The sequence below is a fragment of the Octopus sinensis genome, linkage group LG7, assembly GCF_006345805.1.
Source record: "Octopus sinensis linkage group LG7, ASM634580v1, whole genome shotgun sequence".
In the NCBI taxonomy this organism is placed as follows: Eukaryota; Metazoa; Mollusca; class Cephalopoda; order Octopoda; family Octopodidae; genus Octopus; species Octopus sinensis.
Genome location: NC_043003.1, coordinates 30,995,254 through 31,005,253, shown reverse-complemented (window position 1 = coordinate 31,005,253; position 10,000 = coordinate 30,995,254). Strand labels below are relative to the sequence as shown.

At 41.5% G+C, this 10,000-nt stretch overlaps 1 protein-coding gene across 14 annotated transcripts in view; it reads right to left on the bottom strand.

Moving 5' to 3' along the window:
* Positions 1–10,000, bottom strand: part of LOC115213916 (probable protein phosphatase 2C T23F11.1) — a 242,823-nt gene that overhangs the window by 189 nt on the left and 232,634 nt on the right. For all 14 annotated transcript variants that reach the window (XM_029782898.2, XM_029782896.2, XM_036504684.1 and 11 more), the window contains 2 exons: positions 8,468–8,613; positions 1–115 (listed from right to left, as the gene is read on the bottom strand). The exon at positions 1–115 is cut by the window's left edge and continues 189 nt beyond it. In XM_029782898.2, the coding sequence (XP_029638758.1) occupies positions 1–115; positions 8,468–8,613 (261 nt within the window). The remainder of the gene's footprint in view (positions 116–8,467; positions 8,614–10,000) is intronic.

Below are 10,000 nucleotides of genomic sequence, written 5' to 3'. Positions count from 1 at the left end.
CATCATATGTCCCTCCATGTAGAAAGCAAACAAGAACAACGGTCATGTTGTCACAGCCAAGACCACCCATGTTACAATCAGGAGCCAGACAGGCTGTCATCAGTTCTTCACATATCTAAAACAGAAAAGTAGATATATATATTACACATATATATACACACACACACACACACGTGCATATATACACACACATATATTTTATTATATATATCATCATCATCATCATCATCATCATCATCGTTTAACGTCCGCTTTCCGCGCTAGCACGGTTGGACGGTTTGACCGGGTCTGGGAAGCCAGGGGCCGCTCCAGGCTCCAGTCTGAATCTGGCAGAGTTTCTACGGCTGGATGCCCTTCCTAACGCCAACCACTCCGTGAGTGGATTGGGGCTTTTTTTTACGTGCCACCTGCACAGGGGCCGAGGTCCGGCATCGTCACGATCGGATTCGAGCATTTTAACGTGTCAGCGGCACGGGGACAACGAGGTCCGGGTACTTTGGGGATTGGGGTATTTTGGGGATCCAGGGTACTTTGGGGATCCGGGTACTTTGGGGATCCGGGTACTTAGAATGGGTAGGGGGGTACTTAGAATGGGTAAGGGGGTACTTAGAATGGGTAGGGGGGTACTTAGAATGGGTAGGGGTATGTGGAATTGCTGCAGAAAGCAGCCCGGGTCTTTGTAGTCACAGCATATCTCCAGAGATCTCAGTCCTTCGCCATTGCCTCAGTGAGGCCCCATGCTCTGAGGTCATGCTTGACCACCTCATCCCATGTCTTCCTGGGTCTACCTCTCCCCCTGATACCTTCAACTGTTTGGGAGTGGCACTTCTTCACACATCTCTCTTCATCCATCCGCAGCACATGACCATACCATCGCAAGCGTCGCTCTTGCACACCACATCTGATGCTTCTTATATCCAGCATTTCTCTCAGGATACTTACACTCTGTTTTGCGTGCACACTGACACTACCACCACGGATCATGCTAGCTTCATTTCTTTCAAGTCTAACGCATGTCTTCTGCAGTCACAGCCCATGTTTCATTACCGTGAAGCATGGCAGTTCGCACACATGCATCATATAATCTACCTTTTGCTCTGAGGGAGAGGCCTTTTGTTGCCAGTAGGGGTAGGAGCTTTCTGAACTTTGCCCAGGCTATTCGTATTCTAGTGGTGATACTCTCTGTGCATCCACCTCGCTACTAACTTGGTCTCCCAGGTAGCGGAAACTATCAACTACTTCTAGTTTCTCTCCCTGGAGTGTGATGGAATCTGTTTTCTGAGTGTCTGTTGTGTCTATTGTCCCTGTGCATCTGCCGCACATGAAAGCTATCTTATCTGTTAATTTCCCTTTAATGTTGCTGCACCTCTTATGTCCATAACTTACATTGGGTGCATCTTATGGAGTTTCTACCTGTACCTTTCCTACAGGTTGAGCAGGGCCACCTACCCGAGGGATGTGTGTTGAGTACCTCTTGCTGCTTACTAATACTTTGGTCTTTGCTACATTTATTCTAAGGCCCTTTGATTCCAACCCTTGCTTCCATACCCGAAATTTCTCTTCTAGTTCCGGTAGTGATTCTGCTATGAGAGCTAGGTCATCGGCATAGAGGAGCTCCCAGGGGCATCCCGTTTTGAATTCCTCTGTTATTGCTTGAAGTACTATGATGAACAAAAGGGGACTGAGGGCTGAGCCCTGGTGCACACCTACTTCTACTCGGAATTCTTCACTATATTCGTTGCCAATCCTAACCTTGCTAACAGCCTCTCTGTATAGAGCCTGTACAGCCCTTATTAGCCATTCTTCAATCTCCAGTTTCCGCATCGACCACCAGATAAGGGAACGGGGAACCCTGTCAAAGGCTTTCTCCAAGTCTACAAAAGCTATGTAGAGGGGTTTATCTTTAGCTAGGTACTTCTCCTGCAGTTGTCGGACCAGGAATATAGCATCAGTGGTGCTTCTACCTGGTACAAAACCGAACTGCATTTCATCTAACAAATTCTCTCCCTAATGAGATTGGTTATGACCTTCTCTGAGACCTTCATCACCTGGTCCAACATTTTGATACCTCTGTAGTTATTTCTATCTAAGCATCACCCTTACCCTTGTAGCAGTTGACTATGGTACTGCTGCACCAGTCATTGGGTATGGCTCCATTGTGAACTACCTGGTTTACAATGCGGGTGACTATGGCATGGCCCACATAGCCAGCTGTTTTAAGCATCTCAGCAGTGATTCCTGATAGGCCAGGGGCTTTGCCTGGTTTCATATCCTTAATTGCCTTATCTACACGGGAGCTGTCTATTCGGGTAGCTGGTCCCTCTACTGGGTCAACATTTGGCAGGCTCTCCTCCTCCCATTCATTCTCCTCATTTAGCAGTCTTTCATAATGGCTTCTCCAAGCCTCTTTCTTTTCACTAGTAAAAAGCAAGTGCCCCATCATCCATGCGGACACATTTCTCTCCTATAACATCGCTATTTTCTCTGACACACTGTCTGGCAATCCGAAATACTTCAGCTCTTTGATCCTCGCGACGCTGGACATTGGCAAACTTCTTCTTTTTCTGCTACATCTTTGGCAATGTATACCTGCCGCCCAGCCTCCCTTTTGGCTATCTGGTACAGTTCCCTGCTGCCCCCCTCCTCCAGGCTTTCCAGGCTCGTCTCTTTTCACAGATGGCTTTATCTACTGCACTATTCACCACCACGTAATTCTAGGTCTGGAAGGGACTTTGCACCATCCACAAACTTGTCTGTGGCACTCAACAAGCTGTCCCGTAGGAATTCCCAGCTACCTTCTATGTCTGACATCTGAAGCTCCTCTTCCCTCTCATCAAATTTCTTGATGAGTATGTCCCTAAATTTCTGACATGGCGAAGGGTTCTTTACCTCCAAATCCTTCTTTTCTGGATTGGTTTGTTTCTGGAGTCCTTCTGGCCTCAAGCTTAAAGTCACTGATGATTAGTCTATGCTGAGGGATACATTCTTCACCCGGGAGGGACTTTTTATTCAAGAGCACCCCGCATCCCGTTGTCTGGTGAGGATGAAGTCTATTTGGCTAGCGGAGTCTCCTGACTGATAAGTTATAAGGTGGCAGACTGGCTTCTTGAAGTTAGTGTTGCAGATTGAAAGGTTACATGCATCACAGAATTCCAGTAGTCTAGTTCCCTCATCGTTTCTGGTGCCAATACCATATCCACCATGTACCCCAGTGAAGATACCCGATTCCCCCCAACATGCCCGTTAAAAAATCTCCACCTACAAAGATGAGGTCCTTGTTACTGTCTTTGAAGTAGCCTGCAGAAGGGTATCATAAAAGTTGTCCTTCTGATCATTTGGTAGTCCCCTTGTGGGGCATAGGCTGAGATAATCATAGCTGTGCCACTCTGTAGGACCAACCTGAGCTTAAGCACTCTATCACAAACCCTGACAACCTCTATACCTTATCCACCCATTCCTCCGCAAGGAGAATGCCTACAACCCCCCTACACCTTCCGCGTTACCATTTGCCAGTAGAGTTTGTATCTAAGTGCCTTGCCCGTGAGGACCCTAGCCGAAGCATCTCTCCATCTTACCTCTTGTATCAGCTACATCAACCTGTCTTCTCTCTAGCATCTCTACAATCTCACTAGACTTGCCTGTCAATGTACCAACATTGATAGTGCCAACTCTGAAAACTGGGAAGGAGATGTGGGGGGGACAGGGGGGATTCGGCGCCTGAGAAGAGGAGGGTTGTAGTGGTGGTGGCTAGTTTTCGTGGTATTTTTCTTTTGATCTCTCTTCCAACCTGACCACGCCGTGGGCAGGAGCTGGTGTTAGCAGTGGACATTTGTTATCGTCTCTGAGTAACGTAATTAGGTAGAGGAAAGAAATACAGATATTCTAGAGTTGAGTTGGGGAGGTCCAGTTGAGGCGGGTAATATAGGGGAGCAACCAGTGGGGAAGGTTGGGGTAAGGAGGAACGATGGCAGGAAGGGTTGGTGTAGGTTCCTAAGAAATAAAAACGTAGGATATTACGAGGCGGGAGGGTACTAAAGGGGATGGTCGGATTGACGAGGCGGGAGGGTACTAAAAGGGGATGGTCGGATTGAGGCAGTGTCAGGAGGAAGCGTAAGATCGGTGGGCAGTTGATGAGCTATGGCGCTAGCAGCTTGTCTTAAGCATATGAGGAGAAGTGGTATGGGAGGAGGAGGAGGGAGTAGGGCGTACCCAGTGTAGATGAGTAAGGTGTATCCGGTGTAGATAGAGAGAACGGGGTATACTGGTATTGTGTGGGGGGGGGGGTGAGAACAGTGTTCAACGGTATTGGTGGTGGGGGTGAGAACAGTGTTCAACGGTATTGGTGGTGGGGGTGGGGGGGCGGGCGCACCGCCAATGACTGAAAGATGGGAAAAGATGATTATACGGCTTGAGGCAGCCTGCGGTTAAATATTGTAGAGAGAGGATAGGAAGATAAATCAAGTTATGGCGAAGGCTTGAAAGTATCCTAAAAAAGGTTAAATTTTCGTAACAGTGTATGAATAAACGTATTAACAACGAATAAAAAATATAGTAAGATAATTTTTTTAAGAACTTGCTGCGGTCATCGACGGGAGTTGAAATTGAAGAAGAAAGTAGTTGAACTGGGAATTTAAATTGCAGAATCGTAATAGTAATAGTAATGGCGGTTTTCAAGTTTTAGCATATGAAGAAGAAGAGAGGAAAAAGAAGACCGCCAATGACTGAAAGATGGGAAAAAGATGGGATTACGGCTTGAGGCAGCCTGCGGTTAAATATTGTAGAGAGAGAGATAGGAAGATAAATCAAGTTATGGCGAAGGCTTGAAAGTATCCTAAAAAAGGTTAAATTTTCGTAACATGTATGAATAAACGTATTAACAACGAATAAAAAATATAGTAAGATAAATTTTTTTTAAAACTTGCTGCGGTCATCGAGCGGGAGTTGAAATTGAAGAAGAAAGTAGTTGAACTGGGAATTTAAATTGCAGAATCGTAATAGTAATAGTAATGGCGTTTTCAAGTTTTAGCATATGAGAAGAAGAGGAGGAAAAAGAAGACCGCAATGACTGAAAGATGGGAAAAGATGGGATTCCGCTTGAGGCAGCTGCGGTTAAATATTGTAGAGAGAGAGATAGAAGATAAATCAAGTTATGGCGAAGGCTTGAAAGTATCCTAAAAAAGGTTAAATTTTCGTAACAGTGTATGAATAAACGTATTAACAACGAATAAAAAATATAGTAAGATAAATTTTTTTAAGAACTTGCTGCGGTCATCGAGCGGGAGTTGAAATTGAAGAAGAAAGTAGTTGAACTGGGAATTTAAATTGCAGAATCGTAATAGTAATAGTAATGGCGGTTTTCAAGTTTTAGCATATGAAGAAGAAGAGGAGGAAAAAGAAGACCGCCAATGACTGAAAGATGGGAAAAAGATGGGATTACGGCTTGAGGCAGCCTGCGGTTAAATATTGTAGAGAGAGAGATAGGAAGATAAATCAAGTTATGGCGAAGGCTTGAAAGTATCCTAAAAAAGGTTAAATTTTCGTAACAGTGTATGAATAAACGTATTAACAACGAATAAAAAATATAGTAAGATAAATTTTTTTAAGAACTTGCTGCGGTCATCGAGCGGGAGTTGAAATTGAAGAAGAAAGTAGTTGAACTGGGAATTTAAATTGCAGAATCGTAATAGTAATAGTAATGGCGGTTTTCAATTTTATAGCATATGAAGAAGAAGAGGAGAAAAAGAAGACCGCCAATGACTGAAAGATGGAAAAAGATGGGATTACGGCTTGAGGCAGCCTGCGGTTAAATATTGTAGAGAGAGAGATAGGAAGATAAATCAAGTTATGGCGAAGGCTTGAAAGTATCCTAAAAAAGGTTAATTTTCGTAACAGTGTATGAATAAACGTATTAACAACGAATAAAAAATAATAAGATAAATTTTTTTAAGAACTTGCTGCGGTCATCGAGCGGGAGTTGAAATTGAAGAAGAAAGTAGTTTGACTGGGAATTTAAATTGCAGAATCGTAATAGTAATAGTAATGGCGGTTTTCAAGTTTTAGCATATGAAGAAGAAGAGGAGGAAAAAGAAGACCGCCAATGACTGAAAGATGGGAAAAAGATGGGATTACGGCTTGAGGCAGCCTGCGGTTTAATATTGTAGAGAGAGAGATAGGAAGATAAATCAAGTTATGGCGAAGGCTTGAAAGTATCCTAAAAAAGGTTAAATTTTCGTAACAGTGTATGAATAAACGTATTAACAACGAATAAAAAATATAGTAAGATAAATTTTTTTAAGAACTTGCTGCGGTCATCGAGCGGGTTTGAAATTGAAGAAGAAAGTAGTTGAACTGGGAATTTAAATTGCAGAATCGTAATAGTAATAGTAATGGCGGTTTTCAAGTTTTAGCATATGAAGAAGAAGAGGAGGAAAAAGAAGACCGCCAATGACTGAAAGATGGGAAAAAGATGGGATTACGGCTTGAGGCAGCCTGCGGTTAAATATTGTAGAGAGAGAGATAGGAAGATAAATCAAGTTATGGCGAAGGCTTGAAAGTATCCTAAAAAAGGTTAAATTTTCGTAACAGTGTATGAATAAACGTATTAACAACGAATAAAAAATATAGTAGATAAAATTTTTTTTAAGAACTTGCTGCGGTCATCGAGCGGGAGTTGAAATTGAAGAAGAAAGTAGTTGAACTGGGAATTTAAATTGCAGAATCGTAATAGTAATAGTAATGGCGTTTTCAAGTTTTAGCATATGAAGAAAAGAGGAGGAAAAAGAAGACCGCCAATGACTGAAAGATGGGAAAAAGATGGGATTACGGCTTGAGGCAGCCTGCGGTTAAATATTGTAGAGAGAGAGATAGAAGATATCAAGTTATTTATGGCGAAGGCTTGAAAGTATCCTAAAAAATGTTAAATTTTCGTAACAGTGTATGAATAAACGTATTAACATATATATATATATATATATATATATATATTGGGGAAGACAGAAAAGGAGAGAAAACACAGTTAACAACAAATAGTAATGATATAGAAAGAATAAACATCACAAATACACTTAAAACTGCTTCAGCAAATGAAATTATTGCACCCAAGTTGCGTCTGTAAATGTGTGTGTATTTACATACATACATACATACTTATCTATATACACACACATATAGTAATGAAGAGGGGCTCAAACAGACCATGGCAAATTAACTTAGAAGTTAACTTAACCTCTGCATATCTTTGGTTAAACAGATTACTCCAAAATAAAGTATTCCAGAGGATTCAACTGGTCCGTGTGGTGGACCATACAGAGCCAAACAGTTGTTCACTGGTCCAAGGTACCCGGAAAATTCATGTATGAGTCATATTGTTTGATTTGTCACAAAGTTTAATTTCTCTATCCCACTTTGAAAATTCGTATAGAATTCTGTTTGTTTATAAATACCCCTTCCCTCACAGATTCTTTGTTTCTCACCAAAAACTTTGGCAGAAAAATCACCTTATGAAATGGGGTGGTTAAGTAACATTGTGAATTTATATAATGTTATCTAATATATTATGTAACAGACTGTGTATTTGGTAATAAACCATGCTATTAAAACACACATAATGATGTTTTGAACTATCCATTTGTTTTTGTTCGAAATATATACATATATACACACACACACACACAGCTGTGTGGTTAAGAATCTCACTTTGCAACCACATAATATCGAGTTCAGTCACACAGTGCAGCACCTTGAACAGGTGACTTTTATTATAACCCTGGCCCAATCAATGCCTTGTGAGTGAATTTGGTCATACATTACTCGTAATAATTGTTTCTAATATAGTTTTAAGACCAGAACATTTGGGAGAAGTGGGGGTAGGGAGTTGATTAAAATTACACCAGTTCCTTATTTTACCAACATCAGAAGGATGAAAAGCAAAAATCATCTCAGTAGGATTTGAACTCAGACTGTAAAATGCTGAAACAAATACCGTAAGGTACTTTGTCCAATGCACTAATAAGTCTGCCAATCCAGTACTCAACAGAACTCTTAGTAAAAATAATTTTTAATGTTAGACATGACCACACATTTTGGAGCAAGAGTACTATTGACTGAATCAACCTTCACATAATATAGTATTCCTACATATTTTATCAACACTGGAAGTATGAAAGGCAATGTCAACTCCACCAAAATTAGATCTCACTTAATAAAGAAATGTAACTAAATGCCACAAGGCATTTAATATGACACTTAACTACTTTTGACACTGATGTTAAACTTATTGAATATACAACTACTAAGATTTGAACTAAGAAGATAAATGGGTAAAACAAAACATTCCCAGACAAACAAAACAAAAAGCCATTTCCTAGTATTTAACAAACACTATGGCAAAAAATCTGGAAGTAAGACAATTTAATGTAAAAATGAAAAAAAAAAAAAACAGGTATAAAATATATCACAAAACACTTACTGTTTCTGGCGGCATCCTTTGTGCAATGCGAGCTCGTATAAATTTCACAACATCTTCATTTTCCAGGACATCCCATATACCATCACAAGCTAAAACTATAAATTCCCAATCTAGGGTGATGTCTTTCTCTACAACATCTGGGAATGCTGAAAAATATTACATCAAATGTAATTAAACAGAATAGTTATATATAGGTATGGAAGCAAGGTCTAGAATCGAAGGGCCTTAGAGTTAACCTAGCAAAAACCAAAGTCTTAGTAAGTAGAAAGGCAGACATATCACAAATCCCTTCAGGTAGATGGCCCTGCTCTATCAGTAGAAAAGACATAGGCAGAAATTTCATAAGATGTATCCGGTGTAAGCTTTGGACACATAAGGGGTGCAGCAATATTAGAGGAAGCTTAACAGAGGAAAATAGCTTTTGTATGTGGAAGATGCACATGTACAGTAAATACTGAAAATGTACAGAAAATAGACTCCATCAATTTCCAGGGTAGTAAGCTAGAGGTAGTAGATAACTTCTGTTATCTAGGTGACCAAGTTAGTAGTGGAGGTGAATGCTCCAAGAGCGTAGCTGTGAGAATAAGATTAGCTCCCAAGAGTCTCTCTCTAAGAGTGAAAGGCAGAATGTATGATGCCTGTGTGCGAACAGCTTTAATATATGGCAGTGAAACATGGACTGTGACAGCTGAGGACATACGTAAGTTTGAAAGAATGAAGCCAGTATGCTTCACTGGATGCACAGTGTCAGTGTGCATGATTGACAGAGTGTAACACCCAGAGAGAAAAGTTGGGCATAAGAGGCATCAGATATGGTGTGCAAGAGAGATGACTGCACTGGTATGGTCATGTGATGCATATGGATGAGGACAGCTGTGTAAAGAAGTGCCAATCTCTAATGGTGGGGGGAACCTGTGGAGGAGGTAGACCCAGGAAGACATGGGATGAGGTGGTAAAGCATGATCTTCAAAATTTGGGCCTCACAGAGGCAATGACTAGTGATCAAGACCTCTAGCGATATGCTGTGCTTGAGAAGACCCGTCAAGCTAAGTGAAATCGTAGTCATGACTGATGCTGGTGTCACAAAACCGGCACGTAAAAAGCACCTTTCGAGCGTTGGGCTCACAGAGGCAAAGTGACTGAGCTCCTTTTGAGTGTTGGGTCTCATGGAGGCAATGACCGAGTTCTTTGGCTTTATATCGTGCTTGAGAAGAAGGCCTATCAAGCCAAGTAAAATCACAGTAGTGACAGAATGGTGCTGTGCAAATGGCACCCATGCTGGTGGCATGTAAAAACACCCATTACATTCTCGGAGTGGTTGGTATTAGAAAGGGCATCCAGCTGTAGAAACCATGCCAAACCAGACTGGAGTTTGCTGCAGCCTTCCAGCTAGCCAGCCCTTGTCAAACTGTCCAACCTATACCAGCATGGACAACAGATGCTAAATGATGATGATGATGCGAACTTTAGGTTAGTTAAAATATGTTTGTGATGCATTTCTACTTCTAAAGGCAAATACACTGCAGTTACCAT